Source organism: Neofelis nebulosa, chromosome 18, assembly GCF_028018385.1.
Source record: "Neofelis nebulosa isolate mNeoNeb1 chromosome 18, mNeoNeb1.pri, whole genome shotgun sequence".
Taxonomy (NCBI): domain Eukaryota; kingdom Metazoa; phylum Chordata; class Mammalia; order Carnivora; family Felidae; genus Neofelis; species Neofelis nebulosa.
Genome location: NC_080799.1, coordinates 42,522,716 through 42,544,767, shown reverse-complemented (window position 1 = coordinate 42,544,767; position 22,052 = coordinate 42,522,716). Strand labels below are relative to the sequence as shown.

The window sequence follows — 22,052 nt, the reverse complement described above, 5'->3', positions numbered from 1 at the left end:
CGCCGATCTTCGCACACCCCAATCTTTCCCAGCTTTGGAGGCTTTGCTCTTCCCTCTCCCTCTCTGTGTGGATGTGGCCCCACTCCCGGGGGCGGGCAGGTCCCTCAAGCCTTTTCCCATTTCTTTTCCCATTTCCCCGACCACGGGTCAACCTTCACTTCTTGGAATCCCGCGGCGCTCAGCTCAGGGCTCCCTCTTCCTAGCTAGTGATGGTCGCGAAAGTGCCTCGGTCTTTCGGCCAGACTCCGTGCATCAGAGACCTGGTCCTGCGGACTCTACCACGGGCTGCACGTCGTGCGCCTAGTAAGTAACCCGCTGCCTGGTGAAGGCCGACACTACGAGAACCCCGATGTTTAGGAGACAGCGACACCTCGAGATACTGCGGTCCGGAAAGGTGGGATTCACGACCTCCGAACTCTCCGTGGGACGAATGCCCATTTTACCCAGGCAACTCTGGCAGAGGCTGCAGGGGAGGCCAGATGAAAAGGGGGTTCCCAGCCTCCAGGGAGCATGCCGTAGCGGACAGGCGGGCGCCAGGGCCGCAGGGGCCCCAAATCCCAGCCTAGGGGCTCTGGTCGGTCACCTGTGGGGCCCAGGCCGAGCCGCGCCTCCATTTCCCGGTCAAGGACAACTACACACATGGATCCCGTTTCACAGGCTGAAACCTACCTCACGAGGAAAACGTAATCGTCGTGGGGGACGCGCGGCCCAGAAAAGGGACGAGCCCTCTGGGGGCCGCCGATCGTGACCGGGACGGAAGCCCCGGGAAGGCCGAGGGCCCCGCGCGCGCAGGGGCGGGCACCCTCGCCGGGAGGGGCTCCCGGGCACCGGGCGCCGCCGGGTGCGCAGCGCCTCCCGGAGCGGCGACGCGAGGCGGCGACAGCCGCTCGCCGAGCCGCGCACAGGCCCCTCTAGGCCGCGGCGGGCCGGGACACTCGGTAGCATTAACTCTTTCCCGCCGCCAGGGCTGCACCGGGCGGAAGGCCGCCTCCTCCGCGCGAAGCCCGGGGCCGCGGCGCGGCTGCTCGGAGCCCCTCCCCCGGAAGCGCGTCACTCCGCTTCCGGCCGGAGCGCGGGGTCGAATGGGCGGCAGGCGGCGACGGGGACCTGAGGGCGTGTGCTGAGGTCTGGCCTGTGCCTCGCGGGGCCCGCCTCTGAGCGGCGCGGGGCGGAGGGCGGCGACCTGCAGGTGAGCCCGGGGCGGGGGGAGCGTCGGTCCCGGAGCTCCCGAGGGACACCGGTGGCTGCGCGCCGGGCGGGGGCGAGACAGCCATTGTCCGAGGGCGGCGGCACTTTGCGGGCCCGGCGGCGGGAGCCTGACAGCCGGACCGTCTTGGGGAACGCCGCCGTCGGGCTCTAAAGGCCACGTCGCTGTCTCCCCTTGCGCAGACGGTGCCGGGGCCGCGCTGGGACCCCGTCGGTCACCGGGGCGGGCCTTGTGGTCGCGGGCTTTCCGGCCGGGCGTCCAGAAGCGGGGCGGGCGCGCAGCCGGCTTTCCCGCCTCGGGGGCCGGTGTCACCGGGCGCCGGGCACCCGGGCGGTGCAGCCTCGGAGACGGCTGCTTCTGCGGGTGCCGAGCCTGGGCAGCGTCCTCGTGCCTGCTGAGCACGCTGGGCAGCCGGGAGCCGGCCACGGGGGAGTACCGTGGCTTCCGGGACGAATTTGGGTGCCGTTCCCGCGGGATCGCTCAGGGAAAGCGCGGCTCCCGAGACTGTCCTCAGCCTCGCCCCGAGGTCTCAGTGACCGTGGAAGAAAGGGCAGGTGGGCTGAAGGGTCACCCTCATCACCCCCAACTCCCCTCCTCTCCTCTTTTACGACTTTGCCTTTGGATAAACATTTTGTAAGCTAAGGTCCGCCTTTACTGTTCTGGGTGAAGTAGGGAGAGATTTAAAAATGCAGGAACGAGTCGTGTGCACGGTGCCCTCTTACAGTTCTTGCAAAGAGGTGCCGAAGGAGAGTGTTGAGCATCTAGTTGCTTAATTGGGGGATGCTAAGGCTCCCTTTTCCCTAATTACTTTCCTTCTCTGGTGTCGCTTCTCTGTCCCAGGTCTCCTGCCAGTAGGCATACCGTGGAATTGAGAAGGTGGAATGTTCCATGCACTGTGGGCTTCCATCTTCACGACAGCATGAAGGGTCAGAGAGGTTGTACCCCCTTACTATAGACAGGAGACCGGGATGACACGTTAAGATTGAAGAGAAACTCAGAATGTTCTCTGGATGGTCCCTTGGCATGGGGAGGTTGGGGTAGGAAGCACGAGAGTGAAATCTTTGGACAAGCTCCTTGCAGCCAGAAGCTGTAAGTGTTCTCACTGTCCAACCTTTCCTGAATTGTGACCATTTTTAGGAAGGCCAAGCCCTCAGTGGACGTTTGTCTCTCAATGAGCTGTACCTAATTTCACCTGAATAATAGGAGACAAAGAGTCTGGCGGTGGATTTTTAAATTTTTTTAATATTTATGTTTGAGAGAGAGAAACACATGCACAGAGTGAGAGCTGGAGACACAGAATCCAAAGCAAGCTCCAGGCTCTGAGCTGTCAGCACAGAGCCCTACAGGGGGGCCTGACCCAAGAACTTTGAGATCATGACCTGAGCTGAAGTTGGAGGCTTAACTGACTGAGCAACCCAGGTGCCCTTGGCAGTGGATTTTTTAAAGGGAAAGCAAGGCGGGGCGCCTGGGTGGCGCAGTCGGTTAAGCGTCCGACTTCAGCCAGGTCACGATCTCGCGGTCCGTGAGTTCGAGCCCCGCGTCAGGCTCTGGGCCGATGGCTCGGAGCCTGGAGCCTGTTTCCGATTCTGTGTCTCCCTCTCTCTCTGCCCCTCCCCCGTTCATGCTCTGTCTCTCTCTGTCCCAAAAATAAATTAAAAACGTTGAAAAAAAAAATTTAAAGGGAAAGCAAGGCAGGATTTTTCTGTTCATTTGTCTGTTGTTATGAAGAGGAGATAACAAAGTTCTTGTGACACTCTCACTGACGTGCACTTTTTTTCTGTTCACTACTCTAGGACGAAGATCGTTTTATTGATTTTGCTCCAGAGCTGACTGGGCCTCGTTTGCCAAGGGTGGTGCTGGCGGGGTGTCCAACACAGGAGTAAAACTGTTCCTACAGCAGAGTAATGATGGTAGATATGAAGGTGGCTGACTCTTTGAGCCCTCAGATCAGGGCTCTGTGGGAGTGCAAGGGACCTGAGATAGAGAGTTCCAGTCACATTAAGAAGTATACCCCACAAACGGACAGGCTCAGTGCAGAAAGCTGTCGCGAGCACTTCCGGAACTTCCACTATCATGACGCCCCCGGACCTCGTGAAGTTGTTGGCCAGCTTCAGGAATTTTGCCGTCAGTGGCTGAGGCCTGAGATCCACTCAAAAGAGCAGATCCTGGAACTGCTTGTGCTAGAACAGTTTGTGACCATTCTGCCCACGGACACCCAGAGCCGGATAAGGAAGGACCATCTACAAAGCATTGAGGAGGCCGTGACCCTGGTAGAACACTTGGAGAGGGAATCTGGTCAAACGAGGAACAGGGTGAGAAGAAAGATTCCTGATTCCCGTGATGAAATAGGGTGAAAGTGGATTTGGGTGGGGGCACTTCATTGAGAAATAAGGTGAATTAGGTCACTGTTCCATTGTTCCTTTAGAACAACTGAGGCAAAGCCTGAAACCACAGACCCACAGCAGTAGTCTCAGGTTTCACAGATAGTTTCCTGGCCTTCCAGAACGACTGCATTTGTGATCTATAGAGCCAGGGTGAATGGAGAGTCATAAGCCTAGTATGGCTTGCCCGAGGACATGGGTTTTGAGTTACAAATGAATAAAAGGAAATAAGGAGTTGGAGAGGAAGGGGAGGACCTGAAAAAGGGAGAACACTTAGAAACGAAAAGTTGAGTGGAGATAGTAAAGAGAAGGAAAACCCAAACAACGAAGGAAGAGTGCAAGGGGAGAGAAAAGGAGGCAGAAAAAAGGGAAACAGCTTTGGAAATCCTAGCAGAGTAGCCGAGAGGAGAGAGACATTGAGGGATGTTGTCCTCTGATTCAAATGAGAGAGCCTCCACGGCGCCCTCCGCAGTTGGTCTTTGGCTCTGCTGGTTGGTGGGAATCCAGGGTGTGTTCTTAGCCACGTGGCAGAACACCAGCTGGCATCAGGCCAACTGGGAAGAAGACACAGGCAGGCATATGTGTGGTGCCAGAAATCATCTGGAGGTAGGTTGGAGCCACACTCTCTTCCCCTCTCTTTTCCCATTTCGTCCCCCATTCTCTGAAAGTCTTTCCTGGTCATGGGGATAATCTGGTTGATGAGACCGTTTTCTTTGTTCTTTAATCTTTTGAGAGAATGAGAAGACAGAAACACATTAAGCAGGGATCAAAGTCAAGAGAGAAGGTCTGTCAAAGTAGCATGATAACAGGTGGCCTATGTAGTCTGACTTGCACTGTGTTTAGAGGGGTGGGGCGTGCTGTGGTGGAGGGCTAGCGTGAGCCACATTTCTTTTCCTTTTATCCCAATATTGCCACATTTTGTGGAGAATTCTTTTTGAAAAATTGGTCACCCGTTATTTTTTTAAGCCTTTTTGTCATTTCCTTTAGTGTTGTATATCTTCTACCATCTGGACTGTTCACTTTTTCCTCCTTCTACAATCAACCCCAAAACCAAAAATAACTTCTGTGGTAACAAAGGTGGGGATTATTTCTAGGTTGCCATCCAAGAGCTGGGAAAGGAGGCAGTGCTCTTGAGAGAAACAGCAGAGTCCCAGCCAGTGGGCCTGGCCCAGGATGAAGAATTCTGGAATACATACCAAGGTTTGCAAGAAGAGCTGAGCGGGAACACTCATAAAGAATCTGAGCCTGTATGTGAGAGGGGTAAGGCACATCATGATAATTCCCTTATTGGGATCTGTGATCAGAGCTTATTGAACCAGAACACTGTGAGCATTTTCTGGGTGCCCAGCTATGTGGATGGGCGGATTCAGCCACGTAGCAATTACGATGTCCCCTAGATGGCAGTAGACCACCAGCTGTGGGTGAATTTGGGGGTTGGCCCAGGATACAGAAACATCCAGACTACAGAACCCTGGTAATAACACCAAATATTCTGTTCTTTAGAAAGCGGTGGTAGAATATGGACACACTTTTGTACCAGGAGACAAATAAATGCTAAAAAAAATAGATCTATTGTACACCGGATATCTTGAGTACTTCATTTTCAAATTTGTTTAACTTTGCCTAAGTGAGAGCAATTTACACCATGAGAGGGGAAAAAAGGTTTTTCTTACATTTATTCATTCTCGAAGGCTGAGGAACCCATTCTAGTGGCCGGTAGATACTTAGCTCTTGTATATGATGATGAGACCACTCCAGGGCACCACATATACTTGCAAGGATGTCCTGTCTCTGCTGAAAGAATCGCGATCATCTGTATTTTAGAAATGAGCTGAGGATGTTTATGGACAGAAGCAAGAGAGATTTCCCCTGGCTCTTTTCCACCCACAGCTGTGCCTGTTCACCAGATCTTAGCCTTTTCTGAGAAGACAAACACCAAAGACTGGACAGTGGCACCTGAGCTCGTCTTGCCTGAGTCCCAGGTGAGCTGTGCAGTCCAGCCATTGAGGGCTGCCTTTCCCCGGGCCCATGACCCACACTGCCCAGCTCACAGGCATGTTAGCCCCAGTGTTCTCCCTGTGAAAATGAGCACCTCCGAGTCTGTTGCTGATCCATTGCCCTTTTTCTTTTCACCCTCTCACTTTAAAAAATACCAAATGCTGTTAATTCGCTGAGTGCCCAGGGTCTACCATGGGCCAGATGGTAGGGCTGCTTCTCTAGTGGCAAGTTCTGAGCTGAAGCCCATTCTCTTCCTTAGAGCTTGTTGACATTTGAAGAAGTGGCCATGTATTTTTCCCAGGAAGAATGGGAGTTACTGGATCCCACTCAGAAGGCCCTCTACCATGATGTCATGCGGGAAAACTATGAGACTGTCATCTCTCTAGGTAAAGAATCTCCCTCTCCCGTTGGGTAGAAGTTGAGTAGTCTGTCATGTTCCTGGCTTCCTAGGAACGGACTTCAGTGAGAGGCTGTGTTCCAGTAACCGGTTGTTTCTCAACTAGATGGTGTGAGCACGGAAAGGCATATCCGGATCACCTGGAGAGCCTTTTCCAAATGCATATGCTCATTCCTTACCCTAAAATTCGTGATTGCTCCCTGCCGTCTCTCCTAAGCTGCTTTTCTTTTGTCTTTCCCATCTCCGTAAAGAGCAGCACTACTCACCCAACACTTGAGGCCAGAACATTTGTGTTCATCCTTGACTCTGATCTCGTTCTCTTGCCATACTACTGACGTATCCATGTCCTCGGGCTCCGCATGCCAAGTACAGCCTGAGTCTGACTGTTAGCATGTTGGTCTCATCCAGGGGAATGTGGAACCAGGCTCACCTCACTACTTCCTAACTGGCTCCTTCTGCCACTGCTCTTAGCCTTCCACAATCTACTTTGCACGCAGCAGCCAAATTTTTAAAGAACTTGATCAGATCATGAGATTACCCTGTGTAAAATGTTGAGATGATTTCTCACACATTTAGGACAAAACCCAAGTTCTTTGCCAAGGTACCAGGAGCCTCCAAGATCTAGCACCCTTTCATCCGCCACTCGTGCCCTTGCTCAGCCCTCTTTATCTACACTGATCTTGCTGTTTCTTGAACTCACCACGTTCTTTTTTACTTTCCCCTTTCCATTCCTTGGCACACTGGACTGAGTTCTGCAATTGTAAACCTCTAGTTTTGGCCCAATTTTGAACAATTTATGACATAAGGGAAAAAAACATTTCCTTTTATTGCTTTCACTCATCAAACCAAAGACCGTCAACTGGGGAACCTGGTGTAGAAGCCGGTAGGTGTTCAGTTCTTGTGTCCAGTCAGAAGGCCACTTCTAGGTAACAGGCAACAGTTTTAAAGGTATTACATCTCTGATGAAAGAATTGAGGATTGTCTGTCTTTTAGCAATAAGCTAAGGATGTTCATAGTAGTGAGAGACATTTCTTCTGGCTCTTTTCCACCCACAGCTGTGCCTGCTCACCAGATCCTAGCTTTTCCTGAGCAGACAATCACCAAAGACTGGACAGTGGCACCTGAGCTCGTCTTGCCTGAGTCCCAGGTGAGCTGTGCAGTCCAGCCATTGAGGGCTGCCTTTCCCCGGGCCCATGACCCACGCTGCCCTGCAGGTGCTCACAGGTGCCAGTGTTCTTCCTGGAAACCAGGCTCTTCCTACTCTCTTGCTGATCCTTTTGCCTCTTTCCTTTCTCCCCTTTGACTTAAAAAAAATAAAATAAAATAAAATAAAATATATATATATATATATGTATGTATGTGTGTGTGTGTACACACACATATATATATAGGTACGTATACTTATGTTGGCTCTTATTTCGTTCAGTGCCTGACCTAACATGTAGTTCATGGACTGGATGGAAGGGCTGCTTCTCTAGTGGCAAGTACTGAGCTGAAGCCCGTTGTCTTCCTTAGAGCTTGTTGACATTTGAAGAAGTGGCCATGTATTTTTCCCAGGAAGAATGGGAGTTCCTGGATCCCACTCAGGAGGCCCTCTACAATGATGTAATGCGGGAAAACTATGAGACTGTCATCTCTCTAGGTAAAGAATCTCCATTTCCCATTGGGTAGAAATTAAGTAAACTGTCATATTCGCTGCTTACTCGGAATGTACTCCTGTGAGAGGCTGTGTTCTAGTAACTGGTTGTTTCTCAACTAGATGGTGTATGGGCAGGGGAAAGGTGCATCCGGATCACCTGGGAGCTTTGTCCAGGTGTTCGTACACTGTCTAGATTTCTTGATTGATTTTTTTCTTTTTCCCCCAAATCTGTTCCTGTCCTATTTTTCTCAACTTAGTAAAGAGCATTTACCCAGTTCCTCGGAGGTAGGAACATACAGTCATTCTTTACTGTGATCTTGCCACCATACGCCATTTTATCGCATCAGTGTCTTGTGGCTCAACCTTCACAGTGTAGCCTGAGTACAACCACGTCTCATTCCCTTGTGCTCTTAGCTTCCTGGTTTAAGCTAGGAGCATGTCTAACCAGACTGACCTTGGTACTTTCTGACTGGTACGCCAGCCACCATTCTTGCCCTCCCACTCTGTGTTTTCCACACAGCAGCCAGAATCTTTTAAACACTGATCAAATCATGACATTTCCCGTGTCAGCACCTTATAATGACTTATCATGTTCAGAATAAAATCCAAACCTTACTGAAGTGCTTATTCGGATCCTCCAGGATCTGACCCTACTCACCTCCCTGCCCTCGTCTCCTGCCACTTGTGCCCTTGCTCAGGCCTCTTGATCCTCACTGATCTTTCTGTTTCTTGAACTTGCTATGCACATTTCTACCTTCCCCTTTTCTCTGCCTGGCACATTTTGTGCCACATACTAAATCTCTCCCTTTTACCTTTCTGGTCTAATATCACTTTCTCAAAGAGGCCTTCCATAGGACCTCATCTCAAGTAGCTTCAGAGAAGCAGAATCTTTTTTTTTTTTTTTTTTTTTTTTTTTTTAATAAAGTTTATTTATTTTGAGAGAGAGCACATGTGTGAGTGGGAGAGGGGCAGAGAGAGAGGGAATCCCAAGCAGGCTCCACTGTGGTAGCATAGAGCCTGATGCAGGGCTTGATCTCACAAACAGTGAGATCTTTTGATCTGAGCCAAAATCAAGAGACAGATGCTTAACCAACTGAGCCACCCAGGTGCCCCAGAGAAGAAGATTCTTAAATGCTGAGTTATTCTGCTTTAGTTTTGTTCAAAACATTTATTACATGCTGACCGCTTTGTTGATTGCTGTTTGCTTGTCTCGTTCTCCCAGTAGAAGGTAAGCTCCATGAGACCAGGGTGCTTTAACTTACTCACCACTGTATCATCAGCCCAAGGAGAGTGCCTGGCACACGACAGGCAGTCAGTACACATTGCCTGAATGACCGAGTGATGCACACTTCCCGGTTTGGCAGTGTATAATTAGAAAAGTTTCACTGAGGGATTCTGGTCTGTTTCTTCCACCTGGACAAGAACCGGTGAACGCTAAGAGTGGGAAAAAGCTTCCCTGTCCGGTGCGTGGTGCTCAAGAGCTAAGTAAACACTTACTGTTCCCATGACAGGAATCACTGGTGCGTGTGGTAACGCAGCCCACTGCCCTTCACCTGGCTCTGCCAGACTCGGGCGGATCCTAAAGAATTAATAGAACGAATCTGTATTCCCTGCAGCCTCTCGGGCTGGGTGCCATCTTGTTCAATATGGGGCGGTCTCGGTGGCAGGAGAGGGGCGTTGTGGGTGGATTCCCATGCCCTTTCGCCTTTCCGTGGAGCCAGCTTAGGTTTATTTCTCCGTGTCCACTTGTGTACCACCCGCAGATGGAGGACCATGTTAACCTGATAGCGGGTGTGAGAGTCTACCCATGTGACCCTTGGGTTAAAGCGCTGTACACTGCCCTTTACTCTTCCTGGAGTCGTATGGAGTTGGTGGACCTTTGTCGAGTTGCCAGTCCTTGATCTCACTTTTTGCATTTCACAGCATTGTTTGTGCTCCCCAAACCTAAGGTGATCTCGTATCTAGAGCAAGGGGAAGAGCCATGGGTTCAAGGGTCCACGGAGCTCAAGGACAGTCCTGGAGAGCTGCCTACAGGTAAATACACCATGGGACAGGATAAATGCCTTGATAGCAACCTTCGCAGGGCTTAACATTTTAAATTCTGTCTGTCTGTATTTTGTAGTCAAAATCATTGGATTTTCCTCTCCATTCCTGTAGTTGTTTTGCTCTGCTGTGCAGTGGGCTGACTGTTCCGTTTATTCTGACAGGAATAAAGCACAAAAGTGACACTGAAAACCATCAGCCTATATGTGTTTCTGATTTGGAAATACAAGCACCAGGAGACATAGTACCAAAAAAGGCCCGAGCAAAAGTTCCCCAGAAAACAACAGGCAAAGAAAACCATGGTGATACACACAGGATGGGGAAGTGGCATCGAGATTTTCCTGTGAAGAAAAAAAAGAAACTTTCAAGCTGGAAACAAGAGTTGCTGAAACTTATGGATCTTCACAAGAAAGCCCGTGCTGGAGAGAAGCCATTTAAGTGCCAAGAATGTGGGAAAAGCTTCAGAGTTAGCTCTGACCTTATTAAGCACCAAAGAATTCACACTGAAGAGAAACCGTATAAATGTCAACAGTGTGATAAGAGGTTTAGATGGAGTTCAGATCTTAATAAGCACTTAACAACACATCAAGGAATAAAACCATACAAATGCTCCTGGTGTGGGAAAAGCTTCAGTCAAAATACAAATCTACACACACACCAAAGAACTCACACTGGAGAGAAGCCCTTTACCTGTCACGAATGTGGAAAGAAATTCAGTCAGAACTCCCACCTTATTAAGCATCGGAGAACCCACACAGGTGAGCAGCCATATACTTGCAGCACCTGCCGGAGAAACTTCAGCAGGCGGTCAAGCCTCCTTAGACACCAGAAACTTCACCGCTGACCGGAAGTTCATCTTGTGTCCTCAGCATGAAGAAATTCACCAAGTAGAGGTTGACCTTGACATTTATGAAAAAAATACAAAATTGTGAAGCACGAGTAATTCTTCATCGGTGCAAAAATTGATAAAAACATCTTTCACAGAAAGGAATCAAGGTTGACTCTGCAGGGATCTCTATAAGTAGTTTTGTACTACTTACATTTTTACACATGACCTTCTGGGAATTCCTTAGTAAGAAAGGTATTGAAAAAAACATTCTCAGTTAGGGAAACATTTTGCAATAGTATCTGGCAAAGTAACAAAGCCAGCTTTAATGAGCAGATGCGCCCATGACTCAGTCTTCTGTGATCGCAGAGGGTAAATTCTATTGGTTTTGCATTGAATTCCCAGTCACTTTTAAACACATATAACAGAAACGTTTATAGCATGGTCTCCCAAAAGAAAAAGCAATAACCTACTTATTTAATTGCCTTCAGTTGCCTTCAAGGTAGTTGACTTAACAATTTTAAGTCCCGTGTGGGAAAAAATGAGTTCTGTTGTCAAGTTTTCCAAGAGCTAAATTGGATTCTCTTCCTTTCCCCTGTCATTGGACACTGTTCCCAAAGTTGGACATCACTTGAGTTCCTTCCTGAACATTTTAGCAACTTTAGCTCTTGAATCCTTTTAGCGCCAGTTTTACTGTGATGAAATGCTATTTACTTCACCACTAGTGAATCTGCCAGGTAACTTAATAATGCACTATCTTATACCTCATTGGTGGTGTTTGAAAAAAAGATAAACATCTCTAATGAGATCGTATGAAAACGGGTTGGAATGTTTAGCCATGGATTGTGTATGACATGTAAAGATATTTCTGCAGTGAAATAAACTAGTCCTTTTCTTATAATCTCAGTATGATGAAGCATAAAAATTAGCACTTTCTTGAAGCCTAAAGAGAATTAATGAAAGTTCAGGATGAACTTCTCAGGTTTTTTTAATTTGCTCTGTAATTTGGCTTTGGTTTTTAAGAACAAACTAGAACCAGAATGTGTGCTGTAGGCAGGATGTGGTTCACTGGGAATGGCGGAAGATAGGGTTCCCAAGAGAAAACGTTTGGGAACTGGTGCTGACTGGTGGGTAAGAATGGGTGACTCCACATCCACGTTGGATGGATGTCTTAAACTGTAAACTGTTACTAAGCAGGTGGGGTATATATGTCTCTGTTTTGTGCACAGCATCTAACAACAGCCTTGGGTGAGACATGATAGACGACTGAAAATCTCTGTAGGCTGTGGATCTTCTTAGAGCTCTTATCTACAACAACTCTCATGTATTCCCATTAGAGCTTTTAGGTGGTGTCAGGAAAGAGGTTCAATGATTTCTTCTAAATACCTTATAAATAAGGAAGTTCGGGTTCAGATACCCTATGGCTAGTGGGTCTGTTGGTTGTCACTTGGTTGCATGAGTCAGGCCTGGAGGTAGGATTTCCAGGATGGATGTGTGTGTTATCCCTCCAGGGCCAGACTGGATGATGTGTTGTGTCTGTTTCTAGCTTATAAGACATTCCTGTGGCTTGATTCGTTACTGAAACACTTAAGTCTCCATGTCCTCTGTGAAAGAGAGAAAACTGTGTTTCAACTCAGGGTTATTCTGGGGATTAGAGGGGCTGGTGAAGGAAAAGCACCCCACAGCCTGGCCAGTAGTAGATGCTCACCGTGCATTTCTTTCCCTTTCCCCTGCTCCCCATGATACGCTGGGCATACTGACTACATTTAGGAAGCAGGTGCATTTATGGCTATTGGCGACTCCTTTCAGGAGTTGAGCGCTGCTGGTGGTGATAGTGCTTAGCTGATTTGGTCTTTGACTGCAGTGCTTTATGGTTTAAGTCTCATGATGGTCTAGCGCCCTCAATGAGACTTTATTTTCTTCAAGATGATTCAAATATGATTTCGTAAGCACGGCCAGCTCTGAAGCTCCCGTCTGCATAGCTGTTACCCAACGCCCTCATCCTTCGACTACTGGTACTGTGTCATCCCGGGATACATGTGGACATCTTCCTGGTGCTACATTCATTCACTTTGATGGGGATCTCTCGTGGGCCCAGGCACCGTTCTAGACTGAGAAGATAGTAGTGAACAAAAGAGCTGGAAATCCACTCTCACGGGACTCGTATTCTAGTGAAGAGTAGAGAGAGTGGTTGTGGTTTTCTGCTACTTGAAGTCAGGGTCACGAGGTGGTTTTGGGTAATGGGTTATGAGCAGAGGCCTCACTTCTGGGCTGAAGCCTTTCATTGTTGGTGCAAGACTCGGTAGTGCTCGTCTGCGTCGATCATGGAAGCCCACACAGGAAGGGGCCACAGGGTCCAAGTAGTCTGAGCGCCCCGCCCCCTGGCCCCTTGGTGAGGAGCTGTTCTGGAGCATGGCCCAGACCTGTGATGGACTTAATGGGAATGAGAAATAAACTTTTGTTAAACCACTGAGGTGTTGGTGTCGTGTGTTTCTGCAGCATAACCTGGCTCATACAAATAGAGGCAGCTATCTACTAGAGCTGCGGAAGCTTTTCTGTGTCGTTCCATGTGGACTTTGACCCTCATCAGAAATCTGCCTTTGAGCCAATGTAACACGGGTGGGCACAATGAGGAGCTTACATGACTGCCTGATAGGAAAGAAGGACTGATTTCTTACCTGAGACAATCCAGGTTGGTCATTTTTTCTTTTAAAAAAATTTTTTTAAAAACGTTTATTTGTTTTTGAGAGAGAGAGTGCAAGCAGGGGAGGGGCAGAGAGAGAGGGAGACACAGATTCTGAAGCAGGCTCCAGGCTCTGAGCTGTCAGCACAGAGCCTGACGCTGGGCTTGAATCCACAAACCAGGAGATCATGACCTGAGCCGAAGTTGCACACTTAACCAACTGAACCACCCAGGCACCCCTAGGTTGGTCATTTTTTCAAGTGGACAAGGCAGCCATCTCTCCCTGCCTCTCTGGCTTCTCCCCTTCTCCCCTATCCTTGCTCTCTGTTCCCCTGTGCTCCAGTGTTTGTGTGCATAAGATACGTTTCTGTCAATTGATGGGCTACAGAGAGAGGATGGGTTGCCTTTCATTTCTCATGTGAGTGCAATATACATTAAGGAGTCGTTTGGTAACTACCCCTTGCCTATCTTAGGTGAGTCTTGTGTCAAAAAACACGCAACCTAGGGCAGAAGCAAATTTGCCCTGATTGGTGTACAGAGGAAGGTGGCTGCCCTCTTGGACTAAGGTGATGGTTGGGAAGAAGGTTGTGCAGAAAAGCAGAAGCAGGACCTTCCATTTGAGGAGTGAGAAGCCTCTAGGGAATGTCTCCTTAGCCAATTGCCAGCTGTACAATGTTCCAGAAGTCCTTATGTGGGGTGAACAAAAGGACATTGGGAGAAGGAATTTCTATTCGTCACAGGGTTGAGCACTGATTACCAAAAATGCAACAGAAAATCAAAATTAGTTTGGGTTAAAGATGAAGTGGAACACACAACCTTAGATTTAGCCTCAAATGGTAGTATTACGGCTCTCAGAAATATAACCAAATGATTTTAGGACAGTCCAGAAGTTGCTGTGTTTCAGTTGGTTCAGGTCACAGCTTTATAATGGTTCCTTGCTTGGTTCTGAGAACTGGATCATTGACCGGTGTAACCCTGAAATCCTCATTCCTCTCTGCACTGGTCTAAGTGGCCACAGTGTGGGGTCCATGGCAGACCCAGAGTGTTCCCCGCCATTTAGGAGACTCCATCTGGAACCTCAAGGTGGTCTTGCGAACCTCTGCTGTCTTCGCTGGAGGGGAAGGACAAGAGGAGAGCTTGGAATTGAACCAAGGTGCTAGGGGTGATCAGCTTTTAAAGGAGCCATGAGAAGAGTGTTTCATTCCCCCGCAGAATATGAGAGCAAGAATGCTAGGCAGCCCTTTCGATCAGATCGCCCTGGACAGTTGACATAACATGGGTGGTTTGAATTCCATAGAGGCCTTTCCAATCATCGAGTCACTGCACAGACCAGTGTTCACTGACCACCTTCTGCATTTCCTGGCCAGTTGCACGCGTGTCATGGGTCAAGACTGCCTAGTGCTTTTCTCTCTGGGCTCTCCCCTCCGGTGTGCAGAGTGGATTATTTGCTGAAGGGCTCCCATTGTTTCTGCGGGTTCTCACCTGAATGGAGTCTCTGGAGTGTCCTCAAGTAGGAAAGGTTGAACTTTTTGTTCACACTTGGTGTTTCTAGGGTTGTTTCCAAAACCTATTTGGACAAAAGCATATTGTCACTAAATCTCTCTCACACTTGTCACCTTTATCATTTCTTTCTTGTGTGGTTCAGTGGGGAGCAAGGCTGGAGTGCTGTTGAAGCATCTGCCGGTGTCCCTTCTGTGCAGGAATTCCTCCGTGTATGAATCCCCCGTGGGCAGTGATAATCGGGCTGTTGTTGCAGAACAGCTTTCTGCAGTCCAGCATGTGTGAGGCTCTCCTGTGTGACTCAGCGCATGTGAGAACACCCGCACTTTGCTTTAAAGCAGCCCTCCATCTGTGTCTCCTGACGGGGGTTGAGCAGCTCCGAGTTTCAGGTTTAGAACTGTCAGAATCGCTTCTCCCTTCTCCCACGGTAGGATGATGACTGTGGAGTTGCACTGATCTTGCCACTAACACAATATATTAAGCTTTATAGTATTTGGGTACCCTGCACCTTTAAGGGAAAACTTAGTAAGAAGCTTAAGGTTGAACTTTTTAAGCAAAGGATGGATTTCCAACATCGTAATTGTCACACTAAGCATTTGTCCATGATGTGTATGAACAACGGAACCATGTCAAAGCATTTGAAGAAAAACAAAAGGTGAAGGATCCCTAATATTTCATAAAGGTACAAGTAAAATATGTTTCACCTGAGGAATGTTTCTTTAAGTGAATAATGTTAGTAGCTTCATGAATACTAATTTACAGGGATGAATTCAGAAAAAGTCTTTAAACACTTCCTTCTTCCTTTACTATGGTGAGGGAGTGTTAGCCAGCTTCATAGTTCTATATCCTCCCCAAAGGGTAAGTTGGATTTCCGATCATATTTTTTGAGTTAAATGTTCCTTCATTTTCATTTTTACAGTCTCCTCATAGTTCTTGTTCAAAGATTCGGGGTAAAATTCCTGTTCACATGATCAAAGACCTTAATCTTTCTGATTGGAGAGAATTTGATTTTATTTTTCCTCTGATTTCATCCTCTACACAAAGCCTGTTTTGTGGTCTTGCCTGTTACACCTGCCTCTATGTTATCCTACACTGGAAACCCTATTTCCTGTTCTGAGCAAGTTATCAAGAAAGATTAACTTAGAACTTCCAGGCAAGATTGGCACAAACTGAGCTCTCAAGAATATCATTGTCAGCCACCTTCCAAATAAACACTTAAAACACATCTAAAAAGTCTTCACCAGGATCAGAAATTTAGGATTATGCTCATTTGTTTTTTAAATTTAATTTAATTTTCTTGCTCAGGCTAATAGTAAAGCCAGTCCGAATCCTGAGAACACACAGGCACAAATGAGGGGTGCTGGTGGCTCAGGAGCGATCTCCGTGAGGGACGTAGCCAACCTCAGCTGCCATAGCCAATCCACAAGTGACCCCTCGAGAACTGTTGTGAAATCAGGGGAGGAGTCAGCAGAGAACTGGGTGATGGCAGGAAGTGACAACACCTGTGATTCTCTTTAAGAAGCTAGCTTTGGCTACTTACCTCAGTGTTCTGAATATTCAGGAGGGAGGGAAAAACCTGACCGATGACACGGGGGCACGAGCGCATCACAGGGATCACCTGTAACATCAGAAGACACACATCTGCATGTTCCAGTCTCAGTGGTGAATCACTTCATTGGTGAAACGGTCAAAAAAGAAGCAATTAAATGTCAGGCGAGCTCTTTGCCATAAAAGACTTTGGAGTTCTTCTTAGGTTCCAGAAGAAAAAGTATGTTTGGTGTCTTAGAAATTCAAAAACTGAAAAGAGAACAAGATCTATGGAAGATTCAGCAACCTAAGTAAAAGAAATATGCACAACATATAAATATGCTTGTCTGGTTAGTGGATTTATGTGAAGTTAACGGCACATCACCTAGACCCTTTTGTAAGGTCTGTCTAGAATCATACTGTACCTCTTAAGGTAGTGAAGTCTGTATGAATACCTGAATCAAAGGACCAAAGTTTGGGATGCCTGGGTGGCTCAGTCACTGAAAGCATCCAGCTCTTGATTTCGGCTCAGGTCCTAATGTCATGGTTGGTGAGATCAAGCCTTAGGCTCTGTGCTGACAGCTCTGAGACTGCTTGGTATTCTCATTCCCCTTCTTGCCCCTCCCCCACTCATGCACATCTGCATGCTCGCTCTCAAAATAAATAATCCTTGAAAAAATTGTTTTTGAACCTACCAATGCAGGGAGTCAATTGTTTTGCCGTCTTCATAGCCCTGAGGTTCTATTCCATTGCCTTGGTTAGGAGATGTTGACATAAAGAAGTTGGTGAATGTGGGCTCTAAAGTAAAGACTAATTTGAAGGCTCCATTAAGCATTTGGTAAAGAGGTCCGTTCATTTGGCTATAACACCCATGGCTAACTTAGGACTTACCATGTGTTAGATAATGATCTAACCTGTTTAACCAGAATCAACTCATTTACTCCTCACAGCAACCTATAGTGTCCCTATTATAAGATGAGGACCCTGGAACACAAGAGGAAACCTGACGGCTAAAGATGACACAGTGGAGGCGTGGGAATCAAACACACATACTCTTGACTACAAGGGTTGTGCTATTTTAAACATTTTTTTTTAAAACAAGTAGTCACAGGGGCGCCTGGGTGGCGCAGTCGGTTAAGCGTCCGACTTCAGCCAGGTCACGATCTCGTGGTCCGTGAGTTCGAGCCCCGCGTCAGGCTCTGGGCCGATGGCTCGGAGCCTGGAGCCTGTTTCCGATTCTGTGTCTCCCTCTCTCTCTGCCCCTCCCCCGTTCATGCTCTGTCTCTCTCTGTCCCAAAAATAAATAAAAAATGTTGAAAAAAAAAATTTAAAAAAAAAAATAAAACAAGTAGTCACAGAAAAGTTGAAAGCACAATACAAAGGAATCAGTTGAGAGTGCACTGACAACTTGAAATTCTGTCCTCCCTGAATATCTTAATGTGTATCTCTAAGAAACAGGAGCACAATCCTATGGGACCACACAAGAGCCATCAGAATTACCAAATGAAAATTAACACCTGACATCTAATCCTCAGACTCCATTCAGCTTTCGCCAGTTGGCCCAGTAAGGTCTGTCATAGCAAGAAGATGTTGTTAACATTTATATATGCATTTAGTTGTCACATCTCTATTTTTTTTTTTTTTTACCTCTCTCTTTTTAAAAATGTTTTATTTTTGGGACGCTTGGGTGGCTCAGTCGGTTAAGCGTCCGACTTCGGCTCAGGTCATGATTTCACAGTCCGTGAGTTCGAGCCCCGCGTCGGGCTCTGTGCTGACAGCTCGGAGCCTGGAGCCTGCTTCGGATTCTGTGTCTTCCTCTCTCTCTGCCCCTCTCCCACTCACACTCTGTATCTCTCTCTCAAGAATAAAATAAAATAAATATTTAAAACATTAAAAAAATATAGTTTATTTTTAAGTAATCTCTACACCCAACATGGGGCTTGAATTCAACCCTAAGATCAAGAGTCACATGCTCTTCTGACTGAGCCAGGCAGGAGCCCCATCACGTTTCTTTAGTCTTTGTCAGTCTGAAATGGTTCCTCAGTCTTTTATTGACACAACGCTGACACTTTAAAGATCATTAGCCACTTATTTTATAAACATCCCTCATTTTGAGCTTCATGCTTCCTCATAATTAGATTCAAGTTTTGCCTCTCTGTCAGGAAACCACAGCAGTGATGTTGCCTTCTTTGTGTCCTATCAGGTGTTTCTATGGACTAAATTGGGTCCTTCCACCCCCAAATTCATACCTTGAAGCCCTGACCCCAATGTGACTGCCTTTGAAGATACGGCCTTTAGGAGTTAGAGGTAGGTAATTAGGTGGGCGTCTAATCCGATAAAATTGGTGACCTTATTAAACGAGGAAGAAAAGAAGAGACCTTTATCCACACCCACTCAGAGAAAATACCACGCGTGAACAAAGTGTTCATCTGCAAGCCAGGAAAGAGCCTTCACCAGAAACCTAATCCTCCCAGAACCCTTATCTTTGACTTTCCAGCCTATGGAAACATGGGAAAGTAAATTCCTGTTTAAGTCACTGTTTATGGTATTTTGTTATGGCACCCTGAGCCAACTAAGATCAAGTATGTTTCAATGTGTCCCATTGCTAATGACATTACTGGAATCATCTTAAGTGAAAATGGTGTCTGCCAGGCTCTTCCTGTATTTTATCTATTCCTTTTATAATTAGTAACTTTAATGGTGAAGTAATTTGAAACCATGTAAATATCCTGTTACTAATGAAATTCAGTGTATTCATTTATTTACACGTTACAAAATCAAGGTTTCCTATTTTATTCAGTAGTTTGTAATGTATTACTATTATTATATTGTCTGTTATCTGATTAGTGGAAGTCCATTCAAACTTTTGTTTTTCTGACTTTTCCCCAAATTATATGAGCACTTTTTCCTTTCTGGAACCACAAGCTATTCGATGCTCATCTTGTATTATCCTTTCCCTAGCCCAGCTGTTTATCTCAAATGGTATTTAGAAGCCTATTTCTGGACCCAAAGTGTCCTTATTACTATTGGTAAGGTAATACATACCTCAAAGAGAGTATATTAACTTCTTTTGTTTTTCTGGTGGGAGAATTAGGGGATTGAGACAAGGAGAGTGAAGATATTAAATTTAAAAAGAGAGGTTTTTAAAAACAGTTTTTACTTCAAAAAAAATTTTAATGATTATTTACTTATTTTGGGAGAGAGAGCCTGAGCAGGGGAAGGACAGAGAGAGAAGGAGACAGAATCTGAAGCAGGCTTCAGGCTCTCAGCTGTCAGCACACAGCCCGATGTGGGGCTCAAACCTATGAACCATGAGATCATGACCGGAGCTGAAGTCGGATGCTTAACCGACTGAGCCACCCAGGCACCCCTAAAAGTTTTTATTTATTTACTATGAGAGTGTGAGCAAGGGAGGGGCAAGGAGAGAGACAGACAGAGAGAGAGAATCCCAAGCAAGCCCTGCTCTGTCAGGGCAGAGCCCGATGTCACTACCACAAGATCATGACCTGAGCTGGAATCACAAATCCCACACTTAATTGACTGAACCACCCAGATGCCTCGAAAGGGACGCTTCTCTTGCAGAAGATGCTTAGACCCCATTAACGTTGTGTCAGGCAAAAACCAAAAACATGATCAGTGGGGGGACCCCTGTAAAAGCAATGTCCAATAATGAGAAGGGAATGCTCTCCGATTTTGATTTCCGTTTTCTGTGCTGTAGTCTCATTATTCTCAGGCTCCAGCGAAGCCTCATATGAACCCTCTTTTGAAAAACAAACCAAGAGTGTTGGGCCCAAGCTTTGTGTGTAGGGAGAAGCAGACAAGAAAGAGGGGAAACAGTTGACAAAGGGCCAAATGTGAGGGGTAGATGACTCAGAGCTGTACAGAGAACGAAATGACAGATGGCAATCAGGACAGGGAAAGCATCCCTAGAGAATGGGAGCAATACTTGAGGTCTCAGTTCCTAATTGTCTGAAACATAATTTGTTTATCATATATGAAAACATAGCAAATTTCATTAGGAATCAGGGGTTCAAGTGACAGCCAAAATGAAATACTGTTTTATTAATTCTGGTTGGTAGACATTTAAAAGACCGAAAATACCAAGAATTCATAATGATATGAAAACACCAGGAACTTTTTTTTTTTTTTGAGGGGGGGGGGATGTGGAGAGAGAGAGAGGAAGTGCAAGCAGGGGAGAGGGACAGAGGGAGAGAGAGGAGCCCGACCCGGGGCTTGATTCCATCACTCTGGTATCATGACCTGAGCTGAAATCAAGAGTCAGATGGTCTTCTGACTGAGCCACCCAGGTGCTCCCACTAGGAGCGATTTTTTTTAAAGTTTATTTATTTTGAGGGCGACAGAGACAGCGTGAGCGAAAGAGGGGCAGAGAGAAGGAGACAGAGAATCCCAAGCAGGCTCTGCACCGTCAGCGTGGGGCCTGATGTGGGACTCGAACTCACAAAACCATGAGATCATGACTTGAGCCAAGACCAAGAGTCAGATGCTTAACTGACTGAGCCACCCAGGCGCCCCTGAACTAGCACTTTTTAAATACTGCTGGAGGAGGGGGATACTAGTACAACCACTTTGGCATTATTTAGTAAAGTTGAGGATGTTACACACCAAAGACCTATTTCTCTGGGACACACCCTAGATAAAGTCTTAAAAAATACACCTGTTTACATGTACAAGAATGTTCACGGCAGCATTGTTTATAATAAAATCCTGAAACAGCCCAAATGTCCACTAACAGAATAGATGAATGAATGCGGCAGTCATTTAGCAGAATATTACCCAGCAATAAAAATAAAGGAGCGCTATATGCACCTACTTGGATGAATATCACAAGTGAGATGTGTAGTGAAAAGTTACAGAAAAATGTGAACCACAAAAACTTCTGCAGCCATGCAAGACGTGTTATGTCATTTGGATAATTACAAAAATGTTGATCCCAGAACACCAGAAAACTCGGAGACACACACGAATATACCGGAAGATTATAGGTGATTTTCTTTCTTTTTTTGTTCTGTCCCTCAACTCCTCTGAGAGCATCCTCTCGTCAGTGATAGCCACGGCCACGGATTGCCGTCTGTGGGTCCTCCGCTGTGTTGTGGACAAGCAGTGGTGTGACTGCTTGAAGTTGGCAACTCTGGCCTTGCAAAATGTTGTGTTAGTTTTATAATTTTTAAAATTTTATTTGTATTTCTTTGGGAGAGAGGGGAGTAGCAGAGAGATAGGGAGGGAGGGAGGGAGAGAGAGAGAGAGAGAGAGAGAGAGAATCCCAAGCAGTCTTCACTCTCATCACAGAGTCCAATGCAGGGCTCGATCCCACAACTATGAGACCATGTCCTGGGCCAAAATCAAGAGTCAGGCTCTTCACCCACTGGGTGACCAAGGTGCCCCATGGCCTTGCGGAAGTTTTTGGTGACTCCCTATTTCAGATGCCTGCCACGCTATAGCTGTTCTTCTGTGAGCAGCACCATGGTTGATCATTTCCTTTATGACATGCCTGCGTGGATGAAGTTATATGTGGCCATAAAGGTTTCAAACGTTTAAAGTCTTGGGGCGCCTGGGTGGCACAGTCATTTCAGTGTCTGAGTCTTGATTTTGGCTCAGGTTGTGACCTTAGGGTTGTGGGACTGAGCCCCACCTGGGGGCTCTGCACTGAGGTGAGCCTGCTTGGGACTCTCTCCCTTGCTCTGCCCCTCTCCTCTGCTCATGTGCTCTCTCTTTCTCTCTCTAAAATAATGTAAAATAAAATAAAAATTTTTAAAAGGTCAAAGTCTTTGTGACAACGATCACCATCCTACTGGTCTCCATATGACTGACCCTTGTCAACCATATCTACATT

At 46.9% G+C, this 22,052-nt stretch overlaps 1 protein-coding gene across 10 annotated transcripts in view; it reads left to right on the top strand.

The window, feature by feature from the left end:
* Positions 1 to 1,052: 1,052 nt before the first annotated feature.
* ZNF75A (zinc finger protein 75A) overlaps positions 1,053 to 22,052 on the top strand; it is a 58,841-nt gene continuing 37,841 nt past the window's right edge. For 2 of the 10 annotated variants that reach the window (XM_058711365.1, XM_058711362.1), the window contains exons 1-7: positions 1,057 to 1,189; positions 3,001 to 3,519; positions 4,683 to 4,848; positions 5,479 to 5,570; positions 5,846 to 5,972; positions 7,039 to 7,130; positions 7,499 to 7,625. In XM_058711365.1, the coding sequence (XP_058567348.1) occupies positions 3,112 to 3,519; positions 4,683 to 4,848; positions 5,479 to 5,570; positions 5,846 to 5,972; positions 7,039 to 7,130; positions 7,499 to 7,625 (1,012 nt within the window). In that variant the 5' untranslated portion in view covers positions 1,057 to 1,189; positions 3,001 to 3,111. The other 8 variants (XM_058711367.1, XM_058711374.1, XM_058711368.1 and 5 more) reach the window with 8 other exon arrangements.